The sequence below is a fragment of the Drosophila virilis genome, chromosome 5 (assembly GCF_030788295.1).
Source record: "Drosophila virilis strain 15010-1051.87 chromosome 5, Dvir_AGI_RSII-ME, whole genome shotgun sequence".
Lineage (NCBI taxonomy): Eukaryota > Metazoa > Arthropoda > Insecta > Diptera > Drosophilidae > Drosophila > Drosophila virilis.
The window spans coordinates 19,465,585-19,490,700 of NC_091547.1; the positions used below are offsets into that span (position 1 = coordinate 19,465,585).

The following is a 25,116-nucleotide window of genomic DNA, read 5'->3' on the forward strand; positions in this document are numbered from 1 at the left end:
TTTTGAGGCGCCTTCAATGGGCAACTCCAAACAAACCTAGGCACGTGTCGGTCTTTATGATTTCTGTACCGTGCTTGTTGCTGTTGTCATTGTTCTGCTTCTTATTTTTTTTTTTTTCTGCTGGTTACATGCATTTTTGATGTTTAGCCGCAGCCACCGAAGCGAGCTTTGAATTTAATCAAGCGCCACGCGAAAAGAGTTGGCAATATGCACAGCAAAACAAGTGCAAGAGAAATTGAATGCATTTTTTATATATAAATATCTGAGCTAAGGCAGCAAATAATCCCAACTAGACCATTTAAGGCAGGCGCAAATCAGATTGAAGTCGGGCTTGTTCACGTTGAGTATTTATGATTAGCACAAGATTTAAACATACCTTGTTGTCCAAACGCTTTAATAGAATACACACTTAAGAATCCACATAAATGGCTCAATAAATTTAACACTTTTACAACATATTTTACACTTACACAACACGAAAACTTAATTAGAGCCTTAAAAATTTGCGCCATTTTCCAAAACAGCTGATTTTAGAAAAGTGTAACCGTAAATCTAGCATAATACATCGATATATTTAAACAGTGCGCTGAGAGGCGCACCTATGCGTTAACAGACTCCAATTTGCGTTGACCGTAACCAATTGAGTTAACATGCGCACTTATGCGTTAACATATTATGTTAATATAAATGCGCTGGCTGCTAGCTTTGTAAAATGCGAAATAACAAGAATACTACCCTGTGAAAAAAACATTTAGTTAACTTAATAGGACTAAATTAATATAATAAAAGCTATTCGCATTATATTAGCATAAAACTGTTTAATTTATCACAACAGCAAGCTAACATACCGGAATTGCCGGTCGGGCAGCTAACATATTTTTTAGCAGCGTAATGTTGGCTGCACAACGTTTTGCAAGGTATCGGGCGATTCGATTATCGAAGTCTTCATTCGAAAATATAACATTGAACGGGACGGACGCTAAAATGCTGAACTGAGCTAGTTGTGGGTGTTTTATTAGTGATTTTGTACGCGCCCGCGCCGCTTCAGCCAAAACGCAAAAGAGGACGAACGAGGAAGTCACGCACAAAACCAGAAACGATAATAAATAAAATCACACGCAAAATACAAACGTGCAATTTTCATTTCGAAGTTGTGAAGTTGAAAAGCAGTTAAACATTACCGTTAAACAACAATAGCAACAACAACAACAAAAATCAAAACTAATCATGATGATCTCGTGCAATTGCTTGAATTTTAATGCCACCTCGCCGCAGCTGCAGCGCAGCCTAAGCACTGGTGCAGGCTCCGGAGGGGCTGGCAATGCCAACAGCAATAATAATAATCATAATAATAACAACAATAGCAGCGCAGGAGCCGGCGAGGCTGCGCTGCCAGCGCTGCTTTCGCAGAGATTTGTGCAAACCCTGCCAAGGGATTTTATCTACCACAGCATTTTTATGGATTTCTTCAAGCATGTAAGTGTAACAGCATTTATTTATTTAAATATAACATAAACATACATACGCATGTGCCTATGTGTGTATTTTAATTTTAATTTTAAGCATTTTATCGCATTGTGCTTTATGCGCAGCGTAACCATTTCCACGCAGCATAGGGCCCAGCTACATATGTATGCTGTGCACGTGTGTGTGTGTGTGTGTGTGTGCGAGTGTATGTATTATCGTTCTTTATGCTTTGTGTGCCGGCCCCGAACGCTGCTGCGGCCGCTTCCTCCGCTGTTTTCTGCCTATTCTTGACACACACACACACACGCACACAGTCGCATAGATATGTATGCGATAGTGAAGCAGCGTGCGAGGAGCAGAAAAACAAAATAGGGTCATTCATGAGCACATACGAACAAAAATGTACTGCGCCTTTTGTTGTTACTTGCCTGAGAAATTGCCTTTTCCTTTTGCCTGACAATTGGTACTTTTTTTGTTGTTGGTATATTTAAGGCACTGTTAACTTTGTGTGTGTGTGTGTGTGTGTGCACTGGTTGATTTTAAGCCTCCACCTGTTTCTACTCCTTCGCCAGAGACACCCTGTATGCGCTCTCTGCCTGCCTGTTCTTTCTGTACTCGTATATTTTTGTTTTTGTATTCTGTATTCCCATTTTTAACCGATCGCCGTATTTTTAGTTTTTTCCGCTTGCTTTCATTTCGGGATGATTTTTATTTATGACTTGCATTACGTTTGTATGATTTATGCCCTTTTACCGCACACCCTGTGCCTTAAAAGCCACGCCCACTTCATACCCACTTTGCATAATTTTATAGAATCTTACACTTTTTACCTACCGTAATGTCATGCGGGGGTCAATTGATGCCATCAAGAACATTTCGTACTTATTTACTTAAACGTCGCTCATTTGTTGTTCAGTTTTGTTTTTCAGATCTGACAGATAGACTATTTCTATAATTCTTATTTCGAACTTAGCAAGTGACTCAATTCGTTTTCTGTGTGATATATAGGAATATAAAGAAAATGTCTGTTATTTTCAATATACTATATAGAATACGTTATAGAATGATGTCTTAGATAGTTAGGAACCTGCCTGAAAAGCCAAAAAGGTTTTCAAAACTGATTTTTATTTACATTAAATTCTATATAAAAACTTGTCAAGAGTATGGGATATTTTATGTAAACATGAAATGTGACATTTATAAACTAAATCGTATGACTGGGAATTGTGTTAGGAATCAAGAAATGTAGAAGTAAATGTAGGAAATGAAACCCCGCCAGAAACTGTGATAAACAACAGAAAGCAGAGGGAAAGAAAGTGCGCGTTATAGCGAAACATATTACAAATGTTCAAGAAAACAAATTGAAAATCGACCATCAAATAATACAAATGTCGTGCGCATAACTAGCATATTTTGGAAATACCTAATAGATGGGAACAGCTGTCAGTTCTATGGACCTATATAAAAACTAAATATGTATTCCTTAACATAATGTTAACTAGTTACACAAATACAGTTTTTATGAATTATAATGTTGTACGATCTGGAATCAACTCTGAATGGAAAAAGTTCTTAAAATTTCACGATCGGAATTATAAACCTAAATGTCATACATACAGTATGTCAATAAAGTGTTTTTACTAACAAAAAAAAACTAATTTTTTGGGTTTAGTTGAAAATAAATGTACCTAAAAGTGAGAATTTTTTTTCAATTCTAATTTATTTCGATTCTATATTTTTCCTAGAACTTAATGGCAAAAAGAATTGTTAAATAACATTACCCAAACATTTTATAAAATTAAAAAACTAAAAACATTCAAATTTTATGCTGTCAATAAAGTGTTTTTACACGAAACTTTATTACTAAATAACAATGTTAAAAAAACAGGAATATTTTTTTTTAATACTTTGTGTGGCTGCCATTAGCGTCACATACAGCCTGCAATCGCCGTTTCATTGAAACAATAAGGTTTTGTATGTATGTTTCTGGAATCTTCTGCCATTCTTCCAGTACAGCAGCTTTTAAATCAGTTTTTGATTTTGGACTCCGCTTTGCGACTTTTTTTTTCAAATATGACCACACATTTTCTATTGGATTCATATCTGGACTTTGTGGTGGAGTGTCTAACACCTTTCCACAGTTGTACAACAGCCAAACTCTTACCATATGAGCTTTATGCTTCGGGTCATTGTCCTGGTAAAATTTAAAAATTGGCTTATTGTCCTCATAGAATCCAAATTTCTGTGCACTACTGACGAGATGTGTCTGTAAAATGCTCAGATATTGTCTAGCATCCATGGTATTCTCAATGAAGGTCAAATCTCCTACACCCTTGCTCGAAATACACCCCCACACCATCACTGATAGTTTTCCGAATTTAACGGTTGGAATAATATTGCGGTTTTCCAACGCTGTTAGTGGCTTTCTCCAGACTCTGGATGGCCCATCGTTGTAGAATAGCATCATCTTGCTTTCGTCACAGAATATGACGTTACTCCAAAAATCGTTCGAACTATTTACATGGACTTGAGCGAACGATAGCCGCTTCAAAATATTCGCCGCCGATAGTAGAGGTTTTTTCCTGGCAACTCGTGATGTGTAGTCATTGGAATTCAGTAATTTTCGGACAGTTTCATGTAACACATCAACACCACTTTCTTCCTTGAACTCCTGAGCAATATCCCTAAGCGAAATTTGTGGATTTTTCTCAATTTTTCTCAGAATTTTTCGCTTATCTCTGTCAGAAATTTTGCAGGGTCGACCACATACTGGCTTTGCCTCTAGCCTATCTTCCTTATTGGCTCTGTTTAATATGTTGTATATCGTTGCTTTTGATAAATTAAACATATCAGCCAGTTCCGAGACTTGACGTCCCATCTGATGGTTATAATACACCAGCTGAGCGACTTCAAAAGTTGTTCTTTTTCCTGGCATTTTATTTTTCATAAAATTAAAGCAAAACGTTATAAATTGCAATAGAAAATGACAAGAAAAGTCGAAGACACAAGAGAAGCCAAAACGCATGGGCCCAAATCTAACGGGATCACCCAAAAGAGAACGGCAAAACAATTTACCGTAGCTGTAAAAACACTTTATTGACAGCATAAAATGTGAATGTTTTTAGTTTTTTAATTTTATAAAATGTTTGGGTAATGTTATTTAACAATTCTTTTTGCCATTAAGTTCTAGGAGAAATATAGAATCGAAATAAATTATAATTGAAAAAAAATTCTCACTTTTAGGTACATTTATTTTCAACTAAACCCAAAAAATTAGTTTTTTTTTGTTAGTAAAAACACTTTATTGACATACTGTATGTGGATGTCGCATTTGCTAAACAATGAGCAATGCTTGAATATCTTAACTCGCGATGACTTGGCTAAAAAATAAAAACAAAAAAATGTAACAACAAAAAGCAAATACTTCTATATACAAGACGAGACACGCGTAAAAACTGCAAAAAAAAAAAAACGTTTGCTCTGTATCTGTGTATGTGTGTGTGTGCGTGTGTCGTTTTTCAAGGTTAAATCAAACAACAGCTGTAGTCGCTCAGTTTCTGTTTCTCTGTTTTGGTCTTTCGCTGTTCCCGCGGCCGGTTGCACGTGTCACAGTTTGACAGGCCTGCTGCTGCCCACTCTAGGCAGTGGCGCTCAAACTTTAACAGAAGCGAAGCTTCAATTACAATTTTGGCATGCATATGTTAAGCAGCTGCTGGCCACACCCATTGCGCAAGCGACTTACCTCCCCCCGTTCCCTTCCCTCGCCACCCAAGGCACACATACACGCGCCTCTCTTGTGGGTTTTGCATTATGCGTTTATTTTAATGGAAATTGAATTGTTATGCATTATTATTATTGTTTTGTTTTTGTTGCGGTCTGGAGATCGTGCAAAAGTTCTTGTTGTTGTTGTTGTTGTTGTTGCTGTTGCTTTGCACCCACTTGAAAAGCGCTGAGGCGTACAACAACAACAACAACAACAGCAACAGCAACGCGCGCTTGGCAAATAGACCAAAAGTGTTATTTTGAATAATTCAAAGCGCAAAACAAAAAAAGCTGTATATATTTATAAAAAGCGAGTATTCAAATACATATCGGCACATATGTGGATATATGTATGTATATGTACATATATGTGTGCATACATAAATATGTATTTTCTCTCTCTATATAGCGAGCCCAAAACGGAACGATTTTAGAATAAATTACGAAACTGACGACAAACACAAGCGAAGCAAAGAAGGAAGGCAGCAGCCGAAAAAAAACAACAACAACAAATACGGCAGCAACAAGAACAACAACAGCAGCAGCAGAGAAAAAACTTGTTTATACATTTTGTTGTATAAACAAGTTTTCGAGATTTCCAAATGCGACCAATGGCCAGCGGGGGGCAGAGGAGCGATCAGCTCGTCATATGTAGGGCAGGGTGTAGGACAGACCAGGCGCTTGCCCGCAGCGCAGCACAAAGCAGTTGACAAGCAGCTTCTTGAACAGCCACACCCCCTACCCCCTGCGCACACCAGCAGCTTGCCTTTCAGTATTGATGCGTAGGCCTCCGTTTGTCCAAAATGCGGTTATAAACAAGGCTATTTAATATTGAAATGTGGCACATCTATTGCATTGCATTCATTTATTAGGCGGCAATAAAAAATTAATTTTATTTTACATTTGACTAAACGAAACAAACAACAGTAAGCGCAGCAAAATAAGAGCCCTTTTACTGCTGCTAACAGCTGTTAGCTGTTTGTAGTTACGGCAAGCAGCTTAACAGGCGCAGCTTAGCTGTTAATGTTTGTTCTGCCTAACATGCACGCTTAAGCTCGCACAGGGATTCCTGTTAAACTAAGTTAACAGCAGGTTGGGCTTAGGAATGCATGCTGTTATTAAGAGCTTTGAGATAAAATAAACGACTGCTGTCAAGCTGTTTGCACAGCTGTCAATATGTCGCTGCTGTTGCCGGCAAGCGCAGCTTAACATCATGCAAACATACACACACACATACACACGCGCGCAATTCTTATCAATATTAGTTAGTCCAGTCGCAACACTTAACACCCAAAGCGTTCGCCCACATGGAAAAACAAAACTCACACTATAGTCGCTTTTCTAGGTTATCAAACGGTAAAAACAACAGCAGCAGCAGCAGCAGAAACAACAACAATGCGCTTTGCTGCTGCTGCTGTTGCTGACGTCGCGTCGCGTCGCTTGGTTCGTGTTTTAATTGATTTATTTATGATTAGATTCATAATTTTTTTTTTAAATAATCTTTTGTGTCATTTTTCTTTTTTAAATATCTGTATTGACTCTTCGTCGGCTGCTGCTGCTTAGCATTCAGTTATTCGCCGCACCTGCAGGCGGCGAATTTATTTTCGCTGTATGTAAAAAATGTGTAGCGACATTTTAATTAGCATGACAAAACGCTGTGAAATAATGTATTTCAATTGAGCGAAAACAAGTTTTCATATAACAATAACAACAAAAATAAAGATATTAAAATTTAAATGTGATAAATGTATATATATTTTTCATATGCATAATAAGTGTATTTATAGATCGGCTTACGAAACCAAGAAAACCATTTTAAAACACAAGCTGCCCACTTAAAAGTCAATCAATCAATGTGATCGAGAGAGAGAGAGAGGGAGATAGAGAGCGCGACTTATGTTAAATGCAGTGCAACGCAAAGCTCTTAAAATAGTTATTATCAAATCGAATGTAAGAAGTGCTGCGCAAAACAAAATAGTAAAATGATAAGTGCGAATGAATGAAAGAAAAGGGAGTTAAGGAAAACAGTTTTTGCCGCAGCTGCTGTTATCAGCGCTTGTAAACTGCAAAGCTCAGTGACTGTCAAACCGAGACGATTGCATGCACTTAAAACTGCATGTATAATAGCTGCCAAACTGTACGTTATGTGTGCATTAAGCAGTGCGTCTTAAACCGTATATTATCTCTATAAAATATATTGTCACTCTCAAACTGTATACTGTATGGCTTTTTAATTGCACAGATTGAATTGATTATCTCCATATATGCATATATGTATATTTTTTTAATCAGAATTAATATACTGCACGCTTATGCGATAAACAGCTTTTACAGATTCTGAATGACTTGCGAGCAGTTTAAATGTGTTTGCAAGGGTGTTTAATCCCAAGTGAACTCAATTTCAATTTTTATAATGAAACTTAACTAGTCTAACAAAAACAAGAACAAATAATTAAAACCAAATGAATTTTATTAGAGTTGACAACAACAAAACGTCGATGACACACTGTTTACATTTTTAAAGCGTCTGTTATCGATAACACGGAGCGCTGAATGTTTTTATTTTGCTTGGTAAGCTTAAAGAGCAACCACAAATAAACAAAATAACACTTAAAAAAATAACACAAAATTGCAATTCGCAGCGCACTAGGTCAAAGTTTGACAGTCACTGCCCACAAATGTAAGAAAGCAGCGGGCTGTTACGCTCTCGCTCGTTCTGTCTCATTCTTGCAGCGCAGCGCGTGTCGCTTAATTGAAAACCAATGTTAATCTTTAACAAATATAACCTTGAAGGAGGCAGCACAAGCAGCAACAGCAGCAACAACAACTGTCCAATGTTGCCATATTGTTTTAATGAGCGTTAAACGCACGCTGTTAAACTTTTAACCTCTTAACAGACCTCGCAGGCGACAGCAGCCATTGACCACATGCACCGAGTGGCCATTTTGCCAGTGCTGCCAATTTGCATGTAAACAAAACTATAAATTCACAAATGTCTAAAAATAAACCGTACAACAACAACAATCGCAAAGCGAATAGAAAATGAAAACACCTTTTGGCTCAGCGTAGCTTTTTTTCGAATATTTTTACGAGAAATTTGTCTTTTCACGCTCGCTTCAATTCGCGCGCGCGTGTGTGTATGTGTGTGTGTGTGTGTGTAAGGGGTGATTTCAAAGAGAGGGTCGCCTCGCTTCCCTGCTCGCATAAATATTTACTAACAATGGCGCTGAATTTGTGTCAAATGTGCGGCCTGAGATTTGTTTGCTGCAAATAAACATAAAACAACGCTGAACAAACACACGCACACACATACATGTATAAAGTGCACCTAGAATTACACACATACACACACAACATATTTACATAAACGACAGTTTCAGTAAAATGGCGCAGCTGTTAAACGGTAGCTGTTGCTTAACAGTGGCTTAGCTGCAACAACATTACAGCGCCTTAACATAACAGCTGTTAAAGAGGGCTTGTCATGTCTTTTGCATTTTTTATTTTGTATTTATTTAAAGACGCACAAATAAATATTTAATAAGACAAGAAGAAACTATAAATAGCCGCGCTTATCAAATTAGTTAGCCACCGAAAAAAAATAATAGCTTAAAGCAAATGTCAAAGCGATAAGCAGACCCCAAAAGATGATCTCATATTATAAACTAACAATTAACTGCAGACGACGACAAAGCACAACCAGACACACACACACACACACACACACACACACACACACACACACACACACGCACGCACACAGACACAAACACATCGCGCAATTTCGCTGCTGTTTGTACATTTAATTTGAGTTACACACACACACACACACACACACACGCACACCTAGTTCTGTATGCGTGTGTGTGTCTGTTAAAGATATGGCCATAGGCCCGACTCGCTAAACAAACAACGCACGTCAAACGAAAATTGTTTGTCAAAGTTTTTAGATAACGCGCCCGGCCCGTTGACCCGGCACGCCCCCCGCCTATCTAGGTGAGACAATAAAAAAAAGAGAAGAAAAAAATACAACAAGTAAAAGCCGATCGTCGGCGAGTGTGCACAACTAGAAGTTACCCTGTAGCCAGCCATAAACTGCGAATCTGTGAGCGACCAATCGTTAGGATAGTTTTACAGGGTATTTTAAAGATGACAAAGCAATGTGTAAAAATCAAGTAAATACCTCCAAAATTTAGGTAGCTATCAAAGTAAGAAAACTTGTTCTGTTTCGAATGTTTTTAGCTTCGACATTTACTCAGAAAAGATGCCCCATTTATCTAATTTTCAATTTGTACAGGGTATACAAACCGGACCCGGTCCGCAGCCGGTGTGTAAACATTGTTGCGCTTAATTTACTGTTACGAGCGCGTCTACATGGCACCAGGTCTATGGGCCTTAGCTTTTATTATACACACTCAATATATACTTACCGTATAAATATACCCTGTATATACTCACATGCCTATATATATATGCCTAATCAGACGCCATAAAGGCATTAGAACCTCTAGCCCTGCACACACGTGCTCACGTTTTAGCTAAGCTAACGGACGACCCTTATTAGTAAATAACTATGTAAACACTTAATCATAGATTGGATCCAGGGGCCATTGGCTGACTTAGCCAGCAGACTGGGTCTGAGTTGTTTGGGTTTATAGCTTATCAGATTTTTTTTCATTTGTTTTGAAACGACATTGAAAGGCTACACAAACATAGACTGCACCTTGATAAGAACCGGAGAGATGGAAATATCAGCAAAGCCATGACTCAAATAATATTACTCAACTATTGGCAATTCTTGCACTTCGGTCAGAGCATTATAGGCTGATCGGATATTTGAAACAATTCATAATAACGAAAACTGATAAGAAACCAGAAAAATACATTTCATCCAGAAACCATTATATCCCAAAAAGTTCTTTCGTTCTGGAAGTATGAAGCTTACCATGCTATGGAGTCTAATCAAGCTCTAACCTGCTTAGAATTTTCATCTGAAAACCATATATCTAAAATGTGAAATATTCCTCAAATAAATTTGGAGTCTCAGAAACCTGCACAACCTGTTCCCAGGAATATTCATTATTTTGGATCTCAATTGAGTCTAGAAAACTTTCCTGCTTAACAGAAAACTTTGGTACATAAGGGTTTCAGGTAAAATCAGTTCATCTTTTGGGATCTCGAAAAATTTCTATTATCTATAACTCAGAAACTACAAACCCATCCGATCTCAATGTTTGAAATTGTTTTATTTCAAAACTTTCAGAAAGTATTCTTGTATCATCCATAAGTAAAGTAAAAGTATGAATTGAACTCTGTTTGTTAAACAAAAAAGGAATCATGCAAATTATACCATAAATATTTCTAAGAAGTTTCCCTGGCATAAACCACAGTAAAGCACCCATATAAGCCACAGTCAAATATCGCACAAAGAAGAAAAACTAATCCTGTTGGCCTGGTCAACTCGGGCTGAAATTCGACAAACCCAAGTTAATATGTGCGTGCGTGTGTGAGAGTATGAGTCATCATGTAAGGCATAAAAGTCTCAAACTGAAGACAAAACCAAAAGCCAATGGAAAATTTTTGCTGAGCACCCGGCACCAAAATAGCAAAAACAGGCAGCAAAAAAAAAAAGAAAGAAGAACAGCAAAACCAAGCGAGTGAAGAAGAGAAAGAAGAAAAAAAAAACGGAAAAGAATCGAAATCCGAATTGGCGATTCGTTCGTAATCCAAAGAGAGGCAGCCGAACAGGCCCGCCACGCCTACCGCACGCGTAAAGCCCTGGGCCCCAGCTGTCTAAAATTGTTGTTTATGATAATGGCCGAACGACGACGGCGACGACGTATCTGGGCAAAATGTGTTTGCGCTTTCCGAAAAAAGAAAAAAAAAAAATAAACGCAAGGCAGAAAATCAACAAAACACACCGAACAGCTGAAGAAGAGGAAGACAAGGAAAGAGCGAGGGAGAGCGAGAGAGAGGGAAAAAATAATACAGCAAAAAATGGTATTATTTGTGAGCGACGGGGCCGAACTAAGTCGCGCCCCGAGCCGAAAGCAAACCGAAACGAAAAAAGTCTTACAAAAAGCTAAGCAAAATCTATAAAAGATTATTTTCATAGTTTCTTTTGTGCGTTGATTTGTTTACAGCTTATTTTCTTTTTTGGCTAATGAAACGAAACGAAGCGAACCGAGTTATCACAGTGCAATTAAAACAAAAACATGTAAGAATCCAACGAAAATAGAATTAGAAAAACAAAACAAAAGGCAAATGCGTCAAGAGTGAAAGAGCAAGAGCGCGAGAGGGCGGAATAGGGCGATAGATAAACAATAGAAATGGATCCAACAACATTTTCATTGTCGCAAGGCGCGCCAAGCGTTAATCATGAGCCTGTTGATGACTGGGGCCATGCAACAAGTTGACAAGCCAAAATATGTTACTTAGTTGCGGCTTATGGCACGCTGTTACAAACTAGTTGAAGCTTTAATTTGCTTTCTTATTAACAAATGAGTAGCATAGCTACAGGTGTTACGAGAGTGCTGTTAAGTGATCAACAGTTAAACATACAGTACAGCAAAAATTGCTGTAAATGCACTATGTTAATCAGCAGTCAACATTTTGCCAAATGCTGTCAGTAACATATCGCTTTTAGCAGCGCTCTGTAAACAATATGCTAAATCAGTGCGCGTTACAGTTTAATACGCACTCTGTAAATATACAGCTAACATTTTAGCAACTACTGTTAAGAACTCTGTTGCCGCTCTCCGCAGCTCTCTGTTACAAAAAACCAATGAACGTAACTCACTCTTTTAATGTAGAGCTTACCGCTGTAAATAACATATTGTCGCTTTTAAGCAATATGCACACATACAGCTCTCTGTTGCGAAAAGCCCATAGGCTTTACAGTTTAATTCGCATGTTTTTGTTTTGACGTCGCGCATAGCTAATGAAAATGCTGCGAATTTGACATTCTGGCCCAGTCTGGGAACCACTTAGTAAACTAACGCCATGCATATAATTAATGGCGGGACGATCAATTATATTTGAAACAAACAACATTATTATTAGCAACAACAACCTCCATAAACTACAATATAAATTATGCAAAATGTGCAAATTATTATTTGAAGTTGTTTTATTTTTATGGCAAATGCTCAACAGTCGCCATTGCATTTTGTTGTTGCATAAGCAGCAGGCGAGCTGTTAAAAATTGTGCTCAGCCGACTGGCAAACGGGGTCCACGTGCCGGGGGAGGTGGCCACAGCCAGACAGTCTGATATGAATTACAATTGGTTTGTTTTTTTTTATTTATTTGTTTAGCCATTTTCAAGTGCAACGCAGTCTGGGATACATTGAATGGTAGTTTAGTCTGCTTGCAGTTTGAGAGTTATATTATGTTAGGAACTAGACATGTTTACAGTGTGAAGTGCACTGTTTGTGCTAAGCTGCTGTTAGCTTTTGTGAGCTGCTGTAAGTAGTATGTTAATAAAATGTTAAGACTGCTGCTTATAGTGCGCTTAGAAGTTGATTGGACAAGCAAGAAACTGTTGCTGAAGCACATGTTGCATTAAATGTTAAATTCGTATTTAACAGTATGCCGCTGTAAGAGCTTTAACATCTGCCACTGTTACCAGTGCTCTGTTATTAAATACTGTTATCGAAAAAGTCAGCTGTTCAGCATTTGTCATGCCGTGCAATTTGCATTAAAACGTTTTCAGTTTTTTTTTTTTTTATTGATTTTCGATATTCCTTGTCAGCTGCTGCCTGTCGTTACGTGCGCGTCAGCACGTTTCTTCCGTTTTTGCCCTGGCAGCGGCAGAGGTGGGCGAAAAAAAAAAACAATTGAAGAAGAAAAACATGCGATGTTTTATTTATTATTTTGTATGAGTCGATTAGCATGCTTTTTGTTTTTGGCATAAAGCAAATACGATTAATCAAATGAGCCATAAATAAACACACACAAACACTTGTATGTGTGTGTGTGTGTCTGTTTGTGTGTGTGTGTGTGTGCGTCAATATAAATGGCCATTTAATTAGACGCATGTGCAGGGCCCGGGCGCTAGATGGCGCCACATCACATAATTAGCAGCGACAGCGACCGCATTTAGTTTCAATTAACAAAAAGTCAACAATTGTTATTGCTTTGTGTTAATTAAGCGACAACAACAACAACAGCAGCAACTGTTGACTGTTGCCGCTGCTGGGCTTCAATTGTTATTGCCGCTGCAGGCCGCGTGGAAGTCATTGACATTTTGCAAGATGCGCGTTACAAAATGCTAGTTGCCAACTTGTGCAAATAGACAGCGGTTGGGGGTGGCGCACGGATGCAGTTGTCTACATTTAGCAAGTGCGAATAAAAAATATGTATAAAACGAGTAGCTACACTCTCGACTACCAGATATCCTGTACACAGCTACAAAAGCTATGTTTTCTTATATTAATCTACTTGTTCGCGCTCTCTCGTCCACACTTTGAAAAATTAAATTTTATATAACAATCGTTTAATTCATTAATAATGCTAAGTATTAAAAATTGTTCTTTTTATACCGAAAACTGAAGCTGTTCCTCTTAAAAAGTATATATTTTGGAAGTACGATGAAGGCTCTAGTGAAAGATGCTTAATACGATATATTTTACTTAGCTCCGTAAGCTTTGAATTATGCCACAAATAAAGTGGTCGAAAATCGATATTTATCGTTCTTAAAGAAAGCACAGTTCTCTAAAAGTGAAGGTACACTTGAAAAGCGCATGTTTAGGACACACAAAAACAGGTATACTACATTTATGATGTCTCATGATTCTTCAGAAGGCAGAAAAATATCTATCAAGGAACAGAGCTTCGATAGTTATCGATTTTAGGGAATTGAGGGATTTATCGATAGTTAAATGTACAAGAAACAACATGTTGAATGCGTCTCAACTTTCTTTACATAAAGACCCCATTGTACCAACCTCCAAAGATTGCAGGGTATATTGACACACACAACGTCTTGACTTGCGGGCCCTGTGCCTAGGCGGCGGCGGTTACCATAAAAACCTCGGTAAATAAAACAGAATGGCAAAGCGACAGCAAGAACTGTCTCTAACAATGGCAACAGCTCATAAAACTGCAATTGCAAAGTCTTGGCAAATAACCGCAGCGACAACAGATATGAACCAAGTGGAAGAAGCAGCATGCAAAACATGGCCAGTAAAATGATATATAGTATATATGAATGGGTTTAAAGGCGCGACAGAAACGCAAATAACAACAATATTATTTGTAATACCCAACAACACTCGCCATTAATGAATGCATTTGCTTTGTTTTTACACCAAAAAAAAAAAAAAAGAGCAAGAAAAAAGTACATAAAAATAATAAGTGTCTTGGCTGATTAGATATTACAGCACCAAGTAAACAAGTCGTTAAAATTTACATGCGCAACAAATTTTATTTGCGGCATTTAACAACAATCTGCGGCACTCGAGAGTGTGTACACACTGTTCAAGAGTGCATGGTCACACTTGAAGGCAATCATTTTGATGCGAAACATGCAAATGTGGGCATATAAATGGCAGACATGTGGAGAACACTATCTTAAGAGAATTATCCATAATATCTAAAAGTAAATTTAGATTTTAATTTCTTATGTAAAGTTAGCAGAAGTAGAGTTCATGTTAGTTAGCAGTTGTAAAGCTCATTTTAATGAAATGTTAGGATTATTTGCAGCTGTATGGCAACGCCACGTCAATGTTAACCTTTAGTTGCGGTTCATTGACCTGGCATAGTTCCTATTTCTGGTCAAAATAAGGTTCGTAGCTACAAAATTGATCAAATTTTAATCAGCTTTGACAACGCCTTGTCTTTAAGTTGATATCAAGATCAAAACTATGAGGTGTGTTAACACTTTGTGGTGTTTTTTTTTTTTGCCAGATGGCTACTTTGTAGCGCTAACTGCTTGTCAAACATTTAACAACCAGATAGAGCAATGTTATAAAGAGCAGAATCCTTTGATGCCTCACAATTGGCTTGACATCATGTTAAAGTGCTTTGTTTATTTGCTTGAATACCTGAAAAACTGGACCTCAATCGGTTGATTATACTGATATGTATATTACGCCCGGTGACACACACAAACATTTTGGCACTGGGGTCAATTGCAGTTGGAAATGCGGAAGTGCTACACAAGCGCTTAGATAATGCGAAACACTCTACATAAATGATGAGAATTTACATACTATACTATATATCAAATATATAAAACTGACAGCTGTGACATGTTGTTTATTTTATTAATGCATTTAATTCCACCTGATGATGATGGTGATGATGTTGTTGATGTTGATGATAATCTTGTTGCATCTATCTAGTCCACACACAATAAATAGACGAATTGCTGACCAGGGCAGAGCAAAAGCCAAAACCAGACAGAACACATTGTTATTTGATTTGTGTTGACGTTTGCATTTTATACCTTAATTCAATTTAATTTTCGCTCTCTGTCGGTTGGTCGGATTTGTCGGTTAGTTCATTGTCGGGTTATGCATATGCCAGAATGAAAGAGGGTTTTGTATTTAAACTGAGTGTCAAATTTAGCATTGCTGTCACACAGCCAACACGTGCTACAGTCCTGAATGCTAATCTGGCCTGTTAAGTGTGGACTATCAAATACCCTGTTACCATAATATTCTATTCATGTCAAAGTCTTCATTGAAGATCTACATATCTCGTTTGGCTCACATTGGTTTAAAGACTCAAAAAAAGGTTTTGGAATAGAAACTAACTCGACGTTATATTTAGTAGAATTTCGATGTACATTTAACAGGAACTAAGTTAAGGTTAGTTCTTTAATATTATTTGTAACAAACAGCCTTAAGGGAGGAGAACTTTTTGCAAAAGACAAAATAGGCTTCTATTTAATGAGAACCTTTGTCCATTTCTTTGGAGCTATGAGAGAAGAGTGTAAATAGATACCCCATTGATCACGACTGCTTACAGGGTATACACATATATAGAGTATGTTTATTTGTAGCCATCATTGTAATCAAAAGACAATTTGCAGCGCTTACGTTAATGCTATCTTTCTGTTTTGTCTGTTTGACAGTATTTTTTGTTTGCCCAACACGAGCATTGTGCCACAATGTTTTTATTTTTATGTACGAGAGAGGGGTGCCAATAATTATGCTGCAAAAAATAACAACAAGAACAACAACAACAACAACAAATATAGAAAATACAAGTAGTGCTGTTGCTTTTCGAGGCCTACAACATTTTGCCATTGCACTAATTGTTTGTTGTTTACTTGTTTGGTTTTTGCTTTTGTTCAGTTCTGTTCTCTTTTTCTTATTATTATTTTGATAAGCGGCCCAGACAAACGTCGCCCACTTGACTTGAACATTCTTTGAAACATAATTGACAAATTTGCACTTGAACTACTGTGCACCTTTTGCCTCAAATACAATTATATTTATATAAATATCTATATGTGTTTATATACAATTTGCAATTTGTTTAAATTTTAACAGCTGTCTGGCGTTGCCAACTGCTTTCGAATGGTGTTGCAATTGAAATAAATTATAATTGATTATCGCTGACAAAACTGTCCTCTAATCAGACATTGACCAGTCGATAACGGTAAGAAGACATTAAAAAACAAGCCCCTAAGCTCGATAATTAATCAGCAATTATTTATGTACTTTATGCAGATATTTGGCAACACTTCTTGCCATTAACATTTAACAGTGCAGAAGTTGGCAACTCTTTGCAATCGATTGGCAAATTGATTGGCTGGCTTTATCTTTTGTTATCGTTATCAAAATCAATGCTAATCGGTTATTGACCAGCAAATATGTTGACAAATAAGTTACTAGTCCATTAAAACATTGAAACCGAATTGAGTAAAGTGTAATTTAAATGTATGCAATAAGCTGAACAAATCCTTATATTTTGCTTGAACAATAATCAATTTTTTTGTCGCCTTTCTATGTGATTTTCATGAGTTCAAGTAAGGCAGATGTTCTTATGTAAAATTGATATTTCGAAACGTATATTTTATTCTCTTATCTCTCTTTCTCTCTCTCTCTCTCCCTCTCTCTCTCTCTTCCTCCCTCTCTGCCTCTCCTATTTATCTCCTTTTTTGCTTTTTTCCCTGTCACCTTTTACTTATTTCGCGCGCTCTGGCTTCAAAATATCTCCCTTCTATGCGATTTTCATGTCTTCAATAGTGCACAGTATTGGTAACAGAATATAGAATTATAGTCCTGCATCGAGTAACTTATAACTAATGTATTCTCTGTTTCATTTTTACCTTTTAGGCATATGGGCCCATTCCAGATCTAACCATAAATGCCATCAATCAGCGTGATTTAATATACAGCCTCACTCTGAACGTGGCTGGCCACTGCTGGCAGCTGTGCCTCTGCATCAACTGCAAGGTGGTGCTGTGTGCCAAACGCTTGACGGCCGGCGCTGGCGCCACGCCCACACTCTACCTCATCAACAGCCAGCTGTTGTGCAGCAACGAACAGCTAGCGCTCCGACGCAGCCACAAATCCTATTCGGAGGCCTTTGAGCTGTTAATCATGGATAACGATGATGCTGCGCCAGTTGGTGGGGCAACAGCCGTTGTCAATTTGCCGCCACCGACATCGACAGCATCGTCAGGGGGCATTGTAAACTCCTCGTCCAGCCTGAGCATTGGCTCACTGTCCACCCAGGCGCCGCTCGATGGTCGGCTGCAGCGTTTGCGCCAGCTGCAGGCACATCAGCAGGCGCGCCTTCAGTGCGAGATCAATGAGACCAATGAGCGCATCGAACGCTACACGGAGCAGCAGTTTGCGCTGCTCAAGAGCTTTCGCGAGAAGTGCGACCAGGAAGGGGCGCTCCTCGCGCGTCAAATACAGCAAATACCTGAACAGGCATGTGAGCTGCTCGATCGTGCCATGCCCGTTGCCCTGGAGGTGACGGGCGGCGGCAATGGCTGCATTGGCTATGCTGCCGGTCCGGGTGGACGGCGTCGCAATACCATAAGCAGCCGGCGTGAGCTGGGCATGCCGGCCACGCCCACCACACCACTATTACAGCCGCCCAGTTTTTTGCCCTTGACGCAGGATGCTTCGTCGTTGCAGCAGCAACAGCAGCAGCCGCTGCCCAGCGCCACCATTTTAACTACGCGCAAAATGTCCAACTTTGATACGCCGCCTGCCACACCAGAAGCCACGCCCATGAGCGTGGGCAACAGCCCCACCTTCAGGCAACAGCAGCAGCAGGCCTCGACTGTTGCCAACAACACATTGCTGCTGGCCAAGGCGTCTGCGGCCGCCACGACGAGCGCAGAGGACGCCGACGACTGCCTGTTCGATCTGGAGGATGTCGATGGAGTCACCCAGACTTCGCCCATCTATCAGCAGCAACAGCAGCAGCACTATCAGCGGCTGCACCAACAGCAGCAGCAGCAGCAGCAGCAACAGCTGCACCATCAGCACGAGGACAACATGAGCGATGCCGACGAGGCGGAAGGTAAGAGCAGCCAGATGCCTGAGTAGCAGTAGTTAGTATCATATTTTCCACTCATTTCCCTTCACCAACTTTAACTATGTCAAACTATAGCCGATTAGTTCTTAAATTGATCAATCAGCCAATCAGTCATTTAGTCAATCTTATCGAATCAGCTTCTTATTTCTTTGTCTATTAACAGATTTAATGATATTTTCTTTATAGATGCCCTCGACTTGGACAGCTCGTTGCCCATAGCGATGAGGGGCGTTGGCGCCAACGGGCGGGGCATCTCGGCGCATTTGCTCTATGCCCGGAGTCTGCCCGTGGAGATAGCCAACTCGCCGTTGGCGGAACGTGCCAATAACAATAACAATCAGCAGCATGTTCTGCTCGAGGATGAGGAGGTGAGTGTGTACAGTAAATAATGGCCAAAGCGAAGCTGAATTTAACTTCTGTCTATCGTTCATTGCAGGTTCTGGACAATACTGTGGACATAGCAGCCAGCATCAAGGCCTTGGCCAAGAGCGTGCATGGCGAGGCTGTTTTTGGGGACTTGCCACGTCCCCGTCTGCGCTCCCAGATCTAAATGTTTTGAAACAACAACAACTACGTGAATCAGCGTATTTAATAATTTGTTATAAAAAAAAAAAAGAAAAGGAAAGAAACACAAGAAAAAAGTCAGCTGTTTATTCTAAACTAAATTAGTTTGCTCAACGAAAAACCTGGACACTTGAAGCGCCTTCATCAAACACACCCGCACACATACTATATATCTTTATAAAATACACACACACATACATACATACACGCATGCATATGCATATGCACCCTAACATTTAGTTAAGCAACAAAAAGTTTAAGTAATTTCATGTAATTTCCCTACACCCTTTATTTCTTGCTTTATTTTTTTAAGTGCAAAATTCGTGCTCCTCCGTTTGGATTTGCGAATTGTGAAATGTGTATTTTCTTTCTTTTTTTTCTCCTTCTTCTACGTACGAAAAGTGTTCGGCATTGTCAGCCGTCACATTTGGAATTAATTAATTAACTGATGATGTTGTTAGTTTACACAATGAATTAATTATATATCTCGATGCATACAATACAAATACAAAACATACAAATACAAAATGCACACGACCAACCAACGTGTAAAACTGCAAACATAAAATACCACCAAAGTTTTATTTTATTTCAATTGATATTGTTACTCGAAATTCCTCAAATTTGTAAGAGATATATGTGAGTAATTCAGAAAGTATGTAGTCGTCTTTTGACTTTCTGTTTCAAGTGTTTCTCGACCCAGCTACTTTTTCGATAGATTAGTATTTGGGATGAATCATGTGGTTTAACTGGAGAAGACGTCTCCCTCATAACTCCTATCGTTGACAAGGCTAAGACACATAATATCGAGACATTGCTTTGATCCCCAATCATGGATTAGTTTCCCTTCCGATAAGTCGCCAATTTGAATTTCTTCAACCTGTAATCAAAACACAGATTCTTAGTGTACACACGCATATATATTTATATATCTTTGTTTGGAAATCCACAAATCGCTTTACATAACAAAATAGTTTGTTGCTACTACGACATTATCGTATGGGGGGCTGGGGCAGTTGGACTAAGTTGACATGCAGCTGGCGTAACTTAACTAAAAATAAAACCTAGGACTACAGCTTAGTGATAACTTTACAAAAGTAGGCGGCCAGTTGGCAACTCAGAACACGGCTGATAAGCGTTCAATTTCCAGCATATCGGCAAGTATTTCCTCGGTGCGTGTGCCAATCTTTTTGGCCACTTCGCTGCGCTCGGAATGGGCGAGCATGCGATAGGACCAAATGAGATCACCATCGATAATGCAGCGCGATGGATTAATGCCCATTTTTTTGACCGTTTTAATGGTGCGATACTCCTTGGGATTCAGGCCGCACAAATGATCCTGATAGGAGAGCAGCACATTCTGCAACATAAGGAATCGCCTGTACACCTTCTCCGGCAACGGCAGACAGTAGCCCAGCGCGCCATCTAAGGTGCCATAAATGACCAAGTGTTTGTTCTCGTAGAGGAATGGCTGGCGGTGATGCAGGCCACGTTGATGGCACTGCACACGGAACATGGTGTTGACCACCTGGCCCAGGTGATAATCGGCCTTGCGCAGCAGCTTCTGGCCGCCCAGAGATTCGCGCGCCTCCGGCTGATACATGTAGACAATCAGATTGCGCTCCGCATCGGTGACCAGAAAGCCCAGATTCGAGTTGTCCACCATGAACTCAATGCCAAAGACCTCGAGCGGATTGAAATCGCGGGAGGCCAGTGATAGCGTTCGATACTCCTCCTGGAAGCGCAGCAAACTGATCGATTTATAGACATCCGCTATAAAGATCAAAGATTTTACGGTAATAATCTGATGCACGTAGATGTTGGTGTCGATGAAGGCGACGCCAATGAGATCACCATCGCGCAGCTGCCAGATATAAATCTTCTGGCCGAGACCGGTTACCAGAAAACCAACCACATCGGAGATCGCCGAAACGGGTCCCTTTTGTTCCTTCTTGAAGACCTCCTTGAGCTTGAACTTGGTCATGGGCTTGCCCGGTTCCGGCACCACCTCAATAATATCATAGATGTGTATATTGCCGCGACTGGTGATATCCTCGCTATAGTTGAAATTGGTGCCGATGCACAGGTACTCCTTCAAGCCGGAGCGTGTGCCCTCATACGAGAGTTTCACTATCTTGAAGGCGGTGACATGCTCCCACGGCTCGAATTGTATGGAAGCGTCGGGCACAATTTCCCAGGTCTCCGGGCTGATGAGCACCATTTCAAACAGTGAGCCAATTGGGTAAATGAAACGCTCGCCGCGACTCTCCTCGGACAGCTCCTTGTCCTCGCCATTAAAGCGATAATATTTGGTCATGGGCTCCTCCTTCTGCGTAATCAGGCAATAAACGCGATTCTCGCGATGATAGACAAGCTGGCGAGGCGTGCAACGTAGCGGCACCTTGCGCACCGGCCAGGCGGCATCATAGCTCAAATAGCTGGGCAGCACCGAGATCTTCAGCTCGTAGGTGGTATCGAAATAAAGAAAACCATGTGGTATATTCACATTATTGAATGCCGCAAAGCTGCGCACATCCGCATTGCCGAGCAGCCGATGGATGCGCAATTCACCGCGTGCGGTTAGAAACACAAAAACGGGATTCATGCCACACACCATGATCCCAGCCAGGCCGCCCACGTTTGAGAAATAGCGCAGCTTCTGCACATATTTGGGCTGCATATTGTAGGATTCGGCCTCCTCAGCCTCATCGCCGTCCAGCTCAATGTGCGTTGGCTGCTGATCCAGCAGATGCAGTTGCTCCAGCTTTCGAAATCGTATCTTCAGGTGGCCCTTAGCATAGCGAAACACCTGATAGATGAGCAGCTCGAGCCGTGTGCGCACCAGCAGCAATGGTCGCTCGCCATGTTGACCCAGGCCCACTAGACACAGCTCCAGCGGCAATGGGGAGTTCGCATGCTGCGGCATGCACGCGTGCAATATGCCCGCCTTGGAGTTCTCCTGCGTCAGCGAAATGGGCACAAATTCCATGGCATCGTTTAGGACCAGCGCCCCATTGCCCACATCATTGACCAAATAGACAAGCTTCATATCCGGCATGGAGTAGATCTCAAGTGTGCCGCTTTGGCGTGCCACAACCAGCCAGTAGCTCGGCTTGGCCTGCACCAGCTGGCGGCGCCACCAGTCCGAGTTCTTCTGCTTCGACTGCTTGGCCAGATCGGCCATGCTGTTCAGCTTGAAGGCATTACCCGCATCGCCATACAGTAAATCCTCCTCATCCTCCACCTTCATGTGCGGCTCGGCCTTCATGTAACCGCCAAAGCTATTGACAAAACCGGGGCCCGAGCTGCCAGTTAAATTGAGCACATCGTCCGCCTTGCATGTGAAAAGTCCGGATAAATCCTTGTACGCTGCAATGGCCACCACTGCAGGCGAACTGCTGATGGTGTGCTTATTGATGGCCAGCCGAGGTGTGCCGCGTGTCTCGCGCAGCGCCAGCGTTATAACCTGTCCGTTGAGCACGCGCAGGCAGACATAGGGATCAGCTATGGACACCTGCACCACGGGCGAGCCCACATCGATCGGCACATTCTGAATGAGCCGAGTGCCCTGCAGCAAACGCACATGACGAGTGGTTACCTGTGGGATATAAATATACAGTATTAAAAAGGCGTTTGATTCCTGAGATCGATTCGCCTAATGGAACTCTTCTAAAATATAAATCCCTAATTCCAAGAGGCACAGGCTATCAAAATTCCTTACCTGCACTATGAAGCGCTGCTGGCCAAGATTGCCCACATATATAGTTGGCTGGTTGACCGTGAAGCCCGTGTTCTCGATCTCGTTGATCTCCTGTCCTGTTTGCAGCACGAGGGTCGAGGAGCGTTGTGAGAGTAGCATAAAATCATGTTGCTCCTGGCGTGCCGTTGTCGGCTTACGTGTAGCATCATCAAACACGGTCCAGACATCCAGGCAGCCATCTAGCTCAAAGCTGGTGATGATCTGCGGATTGATGCAGTTGACAAATACCGAGAGTGCGCCATTTTTGCTATGTCCCGTGGCGGCGACCAGCTCAATCTTGACCTCGTTGAGGGATTCCGCATGCGGGCGCAATGTGCTGCCATCCTCCTCGAACTCTACACGTTCGCCGGCGCACATGTAATTGATAGGAGCTACATTGATGAGACTGTCGCAAACCTCAAAGATGAATTTGCGCAGCTGCAGCACCGAGGCCTTGGCGCCGGAGCCATATACCTCCAGCTCCTCGTCCTCAATACGCCGGGATTTGGCTTGCGATGGCGCCTCATGCTGGTCCACATCATAGACCTGCTCCTCATCCAGCTGTGGGGGCGCCTGCTCAACAGCCTGCTGCTCCACGGCATTCTCCATGTCATCCAAAGTTATAACCGTGCTCTGATCCTCTTCGGTAAAGTGCAGCAGCAGCGAATTGCCCAGGCGAGAGCCCAAAAAGATATACTCCGTGTGGCACACACAGATGCAGCTGGTCAGCACACTGGCCGCCGCCTTATGGAAGTGAAAATTGCGCACAGTGCGCATGGAGTCCACGCACAGGGTAAGCACATAGAGATCGCCAGTGCGTAACGAAATAACTAGTTTATCCACATCGATGAAAGCAAAATTGGCGCAGTCCAGGCTAAGGCGTACATTATCCTGCGGCTTGAGCGGAAAACTGGTGCTATTATCCGCCGAGCTATTCAAACTGACGCCATAAGGCGGCACGCTCTGATTCAAGTAGATAATGGCATTCACAGTCATGACCAGGCAGCCGCCAATGGGCTTCTGTATGGGAAAGACATGCAGGCAGTCATAGGGCAGGCTGTTGACAGTCCAGATAATGGGATGCACTCGTTGCTGTATATTCAGGGAGATGGCCACCAGCACGCAGGTGTCGGAGCGCACTTTAATACGGCCGGCACAGGTGCGCACCGGCTCGTAGAGTATAAGCAATGTGGGCTCATAATAGCCATGCAAAAATTGTATATCCAGGACATTGTCCAGCTTCTCGTCCAGATCAGCGAGCGCTATTAGATAGGATGCCATAATGGGCGTGCGTGTGACCATAGCTGTGGGCGCCTTTTTAATGGGCTTTACATCGGCCAGCTCAATCTCATCGAGACTGTTGTCCTTGCGAAAGGGCAACACCACCAGACGCTTGCCATATACGAGCATCACGGCACAGCGCGCATCCGGATCCACACGCACCACGGGCACATGATAGCGTCCCGTCCAACCGCCGCGTATGTCCTCCTCCTCAAAATAATGTAGCGAGAGTGTTTTCAGGGCTTGTGTATCTGCGTCCAGCTGCAGCACCGACAGCTTTGCATCTTTGAAGCTAATCAGTAATGCATCCCGCATGCCGCCCGCCAACGAGACACTCTGCAGAGACATAACATTTCCATAGAGCGAATAGCTGGCTAGGCATTCCAGACGCATTTTGGGCGCTAGACGCATCTCGGTGGGATTAAGCTTTTGGCGCTGCGCCGCATCCACGTTGGGCGCAATACGGTACACTTTGAGCACATTTGCGCCGGCCACGACCAGATTCTCCTCGAGATTGTTGAAAAAGCGACACGTAATGGCAAATTCCACCGATGTGGCCGCGTGTGTTTGTTTGCACATTGAAAACATCGCGGATTTTTTTTACAATATTAACAAATAACTAACTAAAACATATCCCACTCAGCAACACAAGAAAGGCTGCCGGCGTTGTTTACATCTGTTTGACCATCTGCAGCAGAGCAGCAAAACTATCGTGAACAATATCGATAGTCATTGGTACGTTGATTGCAAGTGCACGACTAATCGGTGAACTTTCAATATGCTGAAAATTAAGGAAGAA

At 41.3% G+C, this 25,116-nt stretch overlaps 2 protein-coding genes and 1 long non-coding RNA gene across 3 annotated transcripts in view; 1 reads left to right on the forward strand and 2 right to left on the reverse strand.

Annotated features, from left to right (window-relative positions):
* The window catches only part of LOC138911372 (uncharacterized), a 51,409-nt gene extending 50,890 nt beyond the window's left edge, over window positions 1-519 (reverse strand). Inside the window, exon 1 of the long non-coding RNA XR_011416917.1 lies at window positions 377-519. This is a non-coding gene — a long non-coding RNA (uncharacterized lncRNA). The remainder of the gene's footprint in view (window positions 1-376) is intronic.
* A 421-nt stretch (window positions 520-940) lies between these two features.
* On the forward strand, window positions 941-19,865 carry PRAS40 (Proline-rich Akt substrate 40 kDa). The gene is made up of 4 exons (XM_002049374.4): window positions 941-1,476; window positions 17,515-18,718; window positions 18,920-19,101; window positions 19,170-19,865. The coding sequence occupies exons 1-4, from the start codon at window positions 1,228-1,230 to the stop codon at window positions 19,281-19,283; spliced, it is 1,749 nt and encodes a 582-aa protein (XP_002049410.1). The 5' UTR covers window positions 941-1,227; the 3' UTR covers window positions 19,284-19,865.
* Window positions 19,866-20,195: 330 nt separating this feature from the next.
* On the reverse strand, window positions 20,196-25,009 carry Cpsf160 (cleavage and polyadenylation specificity factor subunit 1). The gene is made up of 2 exons (XM_002049373.4): window positions 23,019-25,009; window positions 20,196-22,895 (listed from the first exon to the last, which is right to left on the reverse strand). The coding sequence occupies exons 1-2, from the start codon at window positions 24,903-24,905 to the stop codon at window positions 20,415-20,417; spliced, it is 4,368 nt and encodes a 1,455-aa protein (XP_002049409.2). The 5' UTR covers window positions 24,906-25,009; the 3' UTR covers window positions 20,196-20,414.
* Between the last annotated feature and the right edge of the window lie 107 nt (window positions 25,010-25,116).